At 43.0% G+C, this 11,950-nt stretch overlaps 1 protein-coding gene across 1 annotated transcript; it reads left to right on the plus strand.

Annotated features, from left to right (window-relative positions):
- The first annotated feature begins 327 nt into the window (after positions 1–327).
- On the plus strand, positions 328–5,363 carry LOC138661746 (olfactomedin-4-like). The gene is made up of 5 exons (XM_069746636.1): positions 328–406; positions 1,713–1,859; positions 1,954–2,166; positions 2,270–2,420; positions 3,908–5,363. The coding sequence occupies exons 1-5, from the start codon at positions 350–352 to the stop codon at positions 4,744–4,746; spliced, it is 1,407 nt and encodes a 468-aa protein (XP_069602737.1). The 5' UTR covers positions 328–349; the 3' UTR covers positions 4,747–5,363.
- The last annotated feature ends 6,587 nt before the right edge of the window (positions 5,364–11,950 follow it).

Here is an 11,950-nt window from a genome sequence, read left to right on the forward strand (position 1 = left end):
ACCTAGCAATTTAGCAATTTGACTTGTCAGGGCATGTGTACAGGATTTTATAAATTTGACCCATCATATCATGGGTTAATAATGTCAGGTTCCTTTCTTTAACAGAGGACTGTTTCTTATTCGGATTTCAAAAGGTCATTACTACATCTATGTCAACTGTGAGATTTCTCAACCGTCACAAACAGAATGGGTGGCGGTTGGGGGTATGCTGAAAGTAATGGGGAAGGGTCTTCATCTGAGGATAATTGGGAAATTCCAAGAGGTCAGTCCTCTTCCCCAAACCCTCCCCTATAAATATAGCTGCTGGTATACAAATCAGACCAGAGGGACAGTAAATTCTATAGGAAAAATGCTGCCACTACTACTCCTAGCCGTGTGTGTACTGCAGACTTACGCCGCCAATCTGGTGAGTACCAAAAATATCTATCTACCCATATATCTATCCATTGGTTTTGCCTTGGTCATTTATTCATATATTAGACACCAACTGCCTTGCGATTTCACTATTTATTTTACCTATACACTGGATCACTGTTATGACTAATAGGGGACAAGGGGAGGTAGGATGTTATTAATGGGGAAGAGGCAGGACTTACAGTGGAAAGGATAAGGCACTGATGTGACCATTGGGGAACAAGACAATCACTGTCGCGGTAATATGGGAAAGTGGGAGTCACTGCTGTGACTACTAAGGGAAGGAGGGAATGAGAGGGACAATGCTGTTAAAACTATATTTAAGACTTTGGCTATGTGCGCACGTTCAGGATTTCTTGCAGAAATTTCCTGAGAAAAACCTGAAATTTTCTGCAAGAAATCTGCATGCGTTTTTACAGCGTTTTTTGGTGCGTTTTTGGTGCGTCTTTGTTGCGTTTTTTTTGCGGATTTTTCCAGACATTTCCCAATGCATTATATAGTGGGAAATCCACAAAAAATCTGCAAAATTAATGAACATGCTGCGTTTTTTACCGCGATGCGTTTTTTTTGTGGAAAAAAACGCATCATGAGGACAAAAATTGCGGAATTCATTCTAAATGATGGGATACATAATGTATGCTGTTTTTTGCAGTTTTTATAGCGAAAAAACGTGAGAAAAAGTGAAAAATCAACGTGTGCACACAGCCTTTAAGTCACAATGGCGTGACTAATAGAATTGGGGGAAACATTGCTGGAAATAATGCTCGAGGTGTACCGCACCACATCATTTACTACTAAGGGGAAGCACAGTTTTTATCAATGAACCATTGTCTCCAGAAGACATATAAGGTGATAGAATATGGCAGTATATATTTGTATTTTTTTAGCTTGAAAAAGGCTCCACTCCGGCACCAAAATGCGTTGGTATAAATTAAACCTTAAATTTATACCATTCTTCATTCCATAAGCGTAGTCCAGGTACCTTGATATCTTCACTAAAGTTAACAGGTTGGACGTAAACATATATAATCTCTATTACAGTCCTTAGGCCGGAGTCACACTGCAGCGAGATACGGCCGAGTCTCGCAGGTTAAAAACAAGCTCTGGCACCGGCACTACGGAGCGGAGCGTGCAGCTCCATGTATTGCTGTGCGGCCGCATGCTCCGCTCTGGACTGCCGGTGCCAGAGCTTGGTTTTAACCAGCGAGACTCGGCCGTGTCTCGCTGTGTGTGATCCCGGCCTTACTAATAGACTATGAACTGATTAAACTTCAACAACTTTTTTTTCCCTTACGCAGGTATACACCACTGGGTCTAAGGATGAAATGGGCGTCTGCCATTGCTCTGTCGCCCTCCCCGATATCACATTCCCTGCAGACCGTTTGGAGATCCTGGAAATTTCCAACAAGGATCTGAGCGTCAGTGTCCAACAACAGATCACAAAGGTAAGACTAGATGAAATTCTGATATCTTAGCAGTTACGGTTAGTTCCTCGCATGAGATGCAGGATGTATATATGGAATTTTATCATTCTTTTAGATGCACAGCTACCAAGCTACATTAACTGGATACGTGCAGAAGCTAAAGAACCTGACCAGGCGGGTAGAAGTCATGGAGATGGGAGGCATATCTTACACACAATTAGACTTTGAGCTGCTCAGGTTGGAGATCAGAGAAATGGAGTCACTGGTGGTTAAACTTCGAGAATCCATCGATGGATCCAATACTTTGGTGGAAGCTCTCTATGTAGAGGTAAGTTCACAATTTCATGGTCCAAAAGTCATAAAGGACAGAAATGGAAAATATACATGCAAAGGCAACTCTAAACTTTGTTGTCCGTGGTCTTGATTTTCAGGTTCATAATATTTCCATCATGGTGAGCCAACTGGAATCATACGACAAGAACAACGTCCTAGCTGTGAGACGGGAGATTGCTTTACTGCGTAAGAGACTTGAAGATTGTGAGAAGAACAAAAATAATCAAGAACCTCCATCAGTCAATTATGGTAAGTCAGTGATGATTCTAAATAAATCTAACTAGTTCCAGGTTTATTGATAGGGGTGTATTGAATGTTTGTGAAACTTTTTAGGAAGGGTTCATCCATGGTGGCTCTTGGGTGGTAGCATGTCACACGACTGATAAGTTTGCAGGAAAGTTGCACTTTGTTTATATCAAGTTTCTGTGGTTATATGAAAAGAATAGGCGTAGAATATTAAAACCTTGTACTTCACCTACAGCTTTCAGTTCCCAGTAAGCTTCAGGTGGTTTTACTATGCTGCATATTACTCTTCTGCAGCCGCAAAGATTGAGACTAGTCAACTCCAACTTGTATAGTTTTCAATGGGATTGTTGAAAAGTGTGTGGGTAAGAGAAATCATAACTATTTCTTCCATTCGGATGAAAAAGTGAAGGCTGAAGTAGTGGACATCGCAATAAAATCCACAGTCTTAAGTTGATTTCTAGTGATTAAATGGAAAAGCTAAGTGAAAGGTCCATGACTCTCCATGTAAAGGTACCGTCACACTAGACGATATCGCTAGCGATCTGTGACGTTGCAGCGTCCTCGCTAGCGATATCGTCCAGTGTGACAGGCAGCAGCGATCAGGCCCCTGCTGTGCTGTCGCTGGTCGGGGAAGAAAGTCCAGAACTTTATTTGGTCGCTGGATCTCCCGCTGACATCGCTGAATCGGCGTGTGTGACACCGATTCAGCGATGTCTTCGCTGGTAACCAGGGTAAACATCGGGTAACTAAGCGCAGGGCCGCGCTTAGTAACCCGATGTTTACCCTGGTTACCATCCTAAAAGTAAAAAACAAACACTACATACTTACCTACCGCTGTCTGACCTCCAGCCCTGTGCTCTGCACTCCTCCTGTACTGGCTGTGAGCGTCGGTCAGCCGGAAAACAGAGCGGTGACGTCACCGCTCTGCTTTCCGGCTGCCCGGCGCTCACAGCCAGACCAGAGAAGCAGAGCGCCGAGGACAGACAGCGGTAGGTAAGTATGTAGCGTTTGTTTTTTTACTTTTTAGGATGGTAACCAGGGTAAACATCGGGTTACTAAGTGCGGCCCTGCGCTTAGTAACCCGATGTTTACCCTGGTTACCGGGGACCTCGGGATCGTTGGTCGCTGGAGAGCGGTCTGTGTGACAGCTCTCCAGCGACCAAACAGCGACGCTGCAGCGATCCGGATCGTTGTCGGTATCGCTGCAGCGTCGCTTAGTGTGACGGTACCTTAAGGTGTGGGTGGAAGCATTGAGTTCACCATTGTTGGAATTGCTCTTTTTGTTTTAGCACACAGAAGGCACATAACATTGTTGACCTTCATATGCACAAACCTGGAGTATGGCTATGTTATGAGGGGCTTGAGGGTCCAATTACAATCTTGGATAACCATGTTGAGCTCAGGAATAACTCAAATGGCAAAGCACTGGAAGTGATGTTTGCCCACACTTGTCACTTCTAAATAATCAGCTCCATCTTTATTGTCCTTAGGTTCCTGCAGTCACGGAGGAATTGTCAACATCAGCAAACCATTTGTGGTCCAGTTGAACTGGCTAAGTTTCTCATATAGATTTGGAGGATGGGGGAAAGACTCTTTCGCAGGTTCCAATAAAGATGTGCATTGGGTGGCCCCTCTCACGACGGACGCCCGCATGATGAACATTATTCGATTCTATCCTGATTACGATAATCTTTTGCTCTACAAAGGGGCCATCGAGAAGGTGCTCACAAAGAATTTGCCTGGTAATAGATATGACTACTCCAATTGTGGCCAAGGTGGTGGAGTCATCATGTTCAATAATTCACTGTATTACAATTGCTATAACACCAGGGACATCTGTAAGTTCAATGTAGATACCAATGCTGTGGAGCGCAGGACCCTCCCAGATGCCACCTTCAACAACCGATTCTCCTACGCCTCCTCTGTCTGGCAAGACATTGACTTGGCCAGCGATGAGGATGGCCTCTGGGTCATTTACTCTACTGAACAAAATGCTGGAAACATTGTCATTGGCAAACTAAATCCCCTTAACCTAACTGTGGAGAATACCTGGGTGACATCCCAGTATAAGTTGGGTGCCACCAATGCCTTCATGGTGTGTGGGGTCCTATATGTCACCAGAACCCTTAGCACTAGAAGAGAAGAAATCTTTTACATGTATGACACCAACACAGGTGAGGAAGGTCAGATAAGCATCATCCTTGACAAAATGATGGAGAACGTGCAGAGTCTCTCCTACAACCCCAATGATCACAAGCTCTACATGTACAATGATGGCTACCTGGTTACTTACAATCTGGACTTTAAGGCACTACCTAATCCTTCCTAAAAACAAAAATTAAAACAAACAAATGTTTATGTGTGTGGAATTTCCAGTAATAATATTATCTTTCTTATTTACAGAAGACAACACTTTATCCATATACATGTTTGCTTGGCTCCTTTGTAAATTGCTTTTACTAATGTAAATATTGTTTTTTGAAGTCAATCTCTTCCCTTCCATACCATTTATTTTTCATCTAAATAAGTTAAAAATATTTCATGATTAATTTTTAATAAATCAATACTGTTTTTTATGCACAGCCCAGAATTATCTGCTTAGAAATAGATTTAAAAGATTAATAGATCTACAAACTTTGGGCTACCACTAGAGGGAGCCTATGAGCATATTGCATACTATTTATATATTGAACTCAGTAATAAGACAGTATGCACTAAGCTCCCTCTAGTGGCAAGTACAGGCAGCAATCATAGTATTTGTCGAATCTATACAGAGGCGATTTGGGGATCTGGTCACTGAACAGAAAAAAATCAGCAGAGTTTTGAGCTTAGAAGCAACATGATGATAAAATGTGGAGGCTTAAATATAAGGTGTGAATAAAATATTGTAATATTAAAATGCTATTTTTCTATTTTTTATTCTCTAATAAAACATATGGTATATAAGTGTTCAGTGCTAGTTGTGATTTATTACTGCATATTGGAAAATATATGCAAGGGTGTAATTTTTACTTGCATGAAAAGTCATGAATAGGGTGCTCAGCGTGTGTTATTAGGATATATCACTTGCCATAAATATTCAATATTTAGTAAATATAAATTCGGCTGTTCTCATGAATCCGGCGATGTTTTTATTTTGCTCCTGCTCCTCTCCGTTCCTGAGATACGGTACAATCTTTCCTTTATGAAGCGAGAGCATTTTGAAATGCGTCGAGAGTAAACCACATTATTACTCTCCATTTCGATACTGTTTTTTTTTTTCGATAAACTTCCAGCAGCGCAGGTTATCCGCATTTCCTAATACTTGAATGACAAAAAAGAAAAATTTTCATTGTTCTCCAAAATTCATGAAGTGCGTCCGCCAATTGGACTAATTTGGTGCAAAAAAAGGGAATAGATACCACAAGATGAAAAAAAAAGTGTCTGTAAAAGAAAACAGCAAATGATGAAATGGGGGTCCTAGATCGTAAAGGCCCCTCATAAGATTAGGTCAGTTCAAATGGTAAATGACAGATGGGAAGATCTGTTATAAACTTTTATTGGGGTCATCCGCATTCACATTGAATGGATATAGATATATATGGAGGTCTTTCCGCTCAGGGTCGGACTGGCCTAGCGGGGTATCGGGGAAATCTCCGGTGGGCCCTTGCAATGGACCAGATAGATGTCAGTGGTAAGAAGATGGAAAAAATTGTCTGTGGTTTTTAGGGGCATGGGCCCTTTAAAAGGGCAGGCAGAGTATGTGCAGGGGCGCACGCATGTCCCGATGAATACTGACGAGTGTGTGCCTGTCATCACAGAGGCCAGCGGATATTCTATTATGAGTGCGCAGGATCTATAGAGGAGGATGCCACCCAGCACTGGGAGCGCAGGCAGGTAAGGCTACTTTCACACTAGCGTCGGTACGGGGCCGTCGCCATGTGTCGGCCTGACGTACCGACGCAAACTGCGAAAAAAATGAACAACGGGGGCAGCGGATGCAGTTTTACAACACATCCGCTGCCCCATTGTAAGGTCCGGGGAGGAGGGGGCAGAGTTCCGGCCGCGCATGTGCGGTCGGAAATGGTGGACTCGACGCACAAAAAAACGTTACATGTAACTTTTTTGTGCTGGCGGTGCGCCAAAACACGACGCATCCGTCGCATGATGGATGCGACGTGTGGCGATACGTCGCAATGCATCGCTAATGAAAGTCTATGGAGAAAAAAACGCATCCTGCGTGCAACTTTGCAGGATGCGTTTTTACTCCGAAACGACGCATTGTGACGTACGTCAAAAAACGCTAGTTTGAAAGTAGCCTAAGAGGAATCTTTTTTTTTTCTCTCTGTGCATGCTAGGACAAGGGACCAGGATGGATATATGGGAAGCTAGGATGCATATGTATGGGGGCTAGGATGGATATATGGGGGGCAGGACAAGGGACCAAGATGGATATATGGGAATCCAGGATAAATACATGGGGGGCAGGACAAGTTACATATGGAGGCGAGTATGGATATCTGGGGGTCAGACTGGACAAGGGACATAGGGGGCCAGGTTGGGGCATATTATAAAATAAAGGGAACTAGGCTGGGTGAGAATATTAAATAAAAGGGGCCAGATTGGGTGATTTAATTACTGTTTAAGGGCCAGAATGAGGAACATGCTATATTAGTATATGGTGACACGCAGGGAACATAATTTCTTTAGGGTCCAATCAGGGACATTATTACTACTGTAATATACTTTTCTTTTTAGGAAACTGTTTTCCATGGAGGGAAAAAAGGGGGGTCCTCTTACTATGCAAGGTGGCACTACGTTGTTTTTTTTCTTCATCTGGTGTAGTCTAGAAGTGGGGGAAAAGTGAGGAATATGCTCTGGAAGCGATCAGGTATTGATGACTATGTGCTATTTTTTGCAGAGACTAGGCCTGCCTGGAAGAAGTGATGGCGGTCTGTGCTGGATGAAGAAGAAAAGCAAAGATGAAGGACTTCAGCTACAGACATCACTGGTGAGTCAGTGTATTACATATACACGCACACTATACACTCTATAATGTGTATAGAGTTCCTGTGTATAATGTCATGGGTGATCACTGTATTACTTGTACACTGACACTATATACAAAGCTGTTGTATATAATGTCACTGGTGATCACTGTATTACCTGTACACTGACACTGTATACAGAACTCCTGTGTATAATGTCACTGGTGATCATTGTATTACCTGTACACTGACACTATATACACAGCTCCTGTGTATAATGTCACTGGTGATCCTTGTATTACCTTTACACTGTACATTATATACAGAGCTCCTGCGTATAATGTCACCGATGATTGCTGTATACCTGTACACTATACGCTCTATACAGAGCTCCTCTGTATAATGTCACTGGTGATCAATCTATTACCTGTATACTATACACTATATACAAAGCTCCTGTGTATAATGTCACTGGTGATCACTGTATTACCTGTACACTGACACTATATACAGAGTTCCTGTGTATAATGTGATTGGTGATCGTTGTATTACCTGTATATAGACACTGTATACAGAGCTCCTGTGTATAATGTCACTGGTGATCACTGTATTATCTGTACACTATATATTATACACAGAGCTCCCGTGTATAATGTTAGTGGTGATCACTTTATTACCTGAACACTGACACTATATACAGAGTTCTAGTGTATAATGTCACTGGTGGTAATATCAGTGTTTTTAGTACTGTGGTTTGTGTTCATGATCAGTATTGTAGTATTCGGTCACTATGTGATGGTAATTTGTGGTCTGGTCACGGTGTGGCGGTATTTAGCCCCTGTATTTTGTATTATTCGCTCACTATGTGGTGTTAATTTGTGGACTGGTCACAGTGTGGCGGTATTAGTCCCTTGTATGTGGTATTATTTGGTCACTATGTTGTGATAATTTGTGGTTTGGTCATGTTGTGGCGGTATTTGTCCCTCGTATGTGGTATTTGATCACTATATGGTGGAAATTTGTGGTCTGGTCACAGTGTGGTGGTATTAGTCCCTTGTATGTGGTATTATTCAGTCACTATGTGGTGGAATATATAGTCTACTTATGGTGTGGCGGTATATCACCTTGTATGTGGTATTATTGTGTTGTTATTTGCTGGTAATATGTGGTATTATTCGGTCACTATGTGGTCTGTTTATTGTGTGGCAGTATTTGTCCCTTGTTTGTAGTATTATTTGGTCACAATGTGGCCTGGTCATGGTGTGGTGGAATTTTGTTGCTGTATATGGTCTCGGTATAGTGGATTGTGTTGTGTATGACAGTCATTTGTTCTCTGTGATAATAATTAGGAGAAGATTCTTTATTTCCATTAGAGATTAAATACTTGGCACAAGATGCACTTACAGGAGTTCTCTTGTGAAAAAAAGTAATCACCTCTCCACAGGATAAGTGATAATGTACAGATTGGTGGGTGTCTGACTGCTGGAACCCAATCGGCAGAATGTGGAACTTTTATCCCGATTAGACTGGAGTGGCATTTTCGACTTGACCACTGATCCATTCATTCCCTCAGGAGCTGCACTTGTTTTTTTCTGGACCCCCAAAGAGAATGAATGGAGCTGTGGTCAGATATCCTACCTGCCACTCCATTTTAATAATTTGTGTCCTGTCAGAGATAAAACTTCCTCATTCTTCCGATCTATGAAGTTTCTAATGGTCGAATCTAAGCGATCATCTATCCTGTGGAGCCCATGGATCGGTGATAACTTGTTTTAACCAAAGATTCCCTTTAATGTGAACTACCATAATTGTACCTTCCAGTTATGGTATGCGTACAGTTGATGTGCCTGTGTTTTACAGTCGATGCTCCACTATAACGGGGATAATGGCTAAAAGATATTTACATATAGCTGTAGGGTGGGCCCCTAGGGTCAATTCCCCCTGTGGGCCAAACACACCCCAGTCTGACTCTTTTCTGCTTCCCCTTCTTAAAGGCAAATGAAGAAAATGAATTTAAAATGCCCAATCCTGGGTCTACATGCTGGACCGTAGGTGCGTTTTTCGGGATGTCGAGATGAATAAATATGAAAGTAAGATTATGAGAGTAAGGCCCCATTGAAAGATAAGATAAATATAAAGTAATAGGATGTTTACTGATGTCGGGAAATCGTCCTTTTTTCATAGAAACCAGTTCAGAGATGAAGGCTATTATTTGTTTGCATGCCGTGCCAGAGTTTCGCTGACCTATAAAGTCCTATCCCTTTTCAGTACACTGGCATCTTACCAAGCTGTGCTGTGAAAAAGAACAGATGCCTTCAGGCTCTAAGAATGTGGAATTTCCAGGTTTTTCTCTACTTTATTTCCTGGAAAACTGTTCTTGGTACTTGTTTTGTGAATGGCGGGAGTATATGCCTGCTTATTCTAAGCGCAAAAGGTGAGTACAAAGTAAATGCAGAAAAGGGTGCAGAAGTTGTGGGCCTAATAGGGGGAGGGACAGGACATTGTGGGGCAAATGTGAGAGGATGGGGGTTATTGTGGGTGTGCAAGGGGGGCGGGGCACTGTGAGGTAAATGTGAGAGAGGATGGTGGTATTGTGATAGGGGGACACGGTACTGGGGGTGAATGTGAGCGTTTGAGGGTATTGTGAGGGCTGAGGTGGGTGAGGGGGCACAGGGTAGTGTTGGGCTGATTATTATTATACTGTTTAATGGAAATTATATGCACTCCATTATATGTAATAGTTGCTGTCTTGGCGGCTGGAGATGGGGAGGTCGGGGGCTTTTTATACTTGCGAGCTGGATCTTTTATAAGTATTTGGGTATGAGCACCCGTTGCGGATTTGACGCTGCGGATCTGCAGCAGTTTTCCATGCGGTGTACGGTACCATGTTAACCTATGGAAAACCAAATCCGCTGTGCACATGCTGCAGAAAATTCAGCGCAGAATTGCTGCGGTTTATTTTCTGCAGCATGTCAATTCTCTGTGCGGAAAATCATCACACGACCTCCTGCTCTCATCAGCGATGCTGGGGCCATTATTACTGTACATAGGGGGACTCCTAAATATTAAGTAGGCACTTACGAAGTATTGAAGCCTAGCTACTGGGTGGCAGACGGTGCTGAACAGGTGAAGCCGCCGCTCTCTATACACAGAGCAATGACTGAAAAAACGTCGGTGTCGCCCCTATGACTGAAAGAGCAAGGCTGCTGGGAGGAATAACGTTCATTTCCTTCCGGCAGTGGCGCTCTCAGGTTAATAGTAATACTTTACATGACAGGTTCCTTTAAGCTCTGCAGTAGAGCAGGAGACACGATCCCCCTACACTACTGCTCTCCGTTTTGTAGAGCACAGGTCACTTTAAGCCTGTCGTCTACAGAATGGCAGGGTGATGCACAGGCTGAGTCACCAGCGCATGCACAGAATGACAGAATGCGAGCTAACGAGAGTCACTATACAGTGTGGGGGCCATCATACAATGTGAAAGCCCATATACAGTGTGGGGACCACTGTAGGGGGCCACCGTAAAGTGTGGGGACTACAGTGGGGGCCATTAAACAGTGTGAAAGCTAATGAGAGGGTCATTATACAGTGTGGACTACTGTGCATGGCTCTCATAATGTGTGGAGACTACTGTGGCAGCTATTATGAAGTGTGAGGGACATTATACAGTATGGAGGCTACTGTGAGGACCAATATACATTGTTGAGGCTACTCTGGGAGCAAATATACTGTGTGGGGGACAATATAAAGTGTGAGGCCTACTGTGGGAGTCATTCTACTGTGTTTGGGACAGCAGTGGGGACATAATTCTATGTATAGGGTAACTCTGGGGGACATCATACTATATGTGGGGGAGCTGTGGGCCCATCATACTATGTATAAGGAAACTGTGGGGGAATTATACTGTGTATAGTGGAGCTCTGTCAGCATTACACTGTATATAGGGGAGCTGTGGGCCCATCATACTGTGTCTAGGGAAGCTGTGGGCCTATCATACTATATATAGGGAAGCTATGGGATCATCATACAGTGTATGGGGGAGCTGCTGTGTATAGGGCAGTTGTGAGCCTATAATGCTTTGTATAGGAGAGCTGTGGACCCATAATACTGTGTATAAGAAAGCTGTGGGGGCATTATACTGTGTATAGGGGAGCAGTTGCCTCATTATACTGTGTATAGTGGAGCTCTGTCAGCATTATACAGTGTGTAGGGGAGCTGTGGGCCCACCATACTGTGTATAGAGGAGTTGTACATGGGGAACATTATTAAATGTTAAGTGGGCACTTAAACATTATTATAAAGAGGGGCACTCAGTAATGTGACCATCAAAGTTGCACAAGGAGTATTATTACTTTCTAGGGACAAAATTTGGAGGGCATATTCACAGGAAATTAATATTTTCTAGGGGCCATTTTACCATCTAGAGAGCACAGAAGCGACATTATTACTATGTGAGGGCATAGTGGTGGGATTACTATGTGGGGCACTCAGAGGAGCTGTTATTGAACCACACAGTAGGTGCAGTAATGGGGACACATACAGCAGCAGCGACTCAGTATTGGGGTA

The sequence above is a fragment of the Ranitomeya imitator genome, chromosome 2 (genome assembly GCF_032444005.1).
Source record: "Ranitomeya imitator isolate aRanImi1 chromosome 2, aRanImi1.pri, whole genome shotgun sequence".
NCBI classification, from domain to species: Eukaryota; Metazoa; Chordata; class Amphibia; order Anura; family Dendrobatidae; genus Ranitomeya; species Ranitomeya imitator.

Bases quoted from the DNA above. Each gene is read 5' to 3' on its own strand.
- LOC138661746 (XM_069746636.1), top strand. From the start codon at position 350: ATGCTGCCACTACTACTCCTAGCCGTGTGTGTACTGCAGACTTACGCC. The intron at 407-1,712 runs GTGAGTACCAAA...TCCCTTACGCAG, and splicing joins AGACTTACGCCGCCAATCTG to GTATACACCACTGGGTCTAA. The intron at 2,421-3,907 runs GTAAGTCAGTGA...TATTGTCCTTAG, and splicing joins ACCTCCATCAGTCAATTATG to GTTCCTGCAGTCACGGAGGA.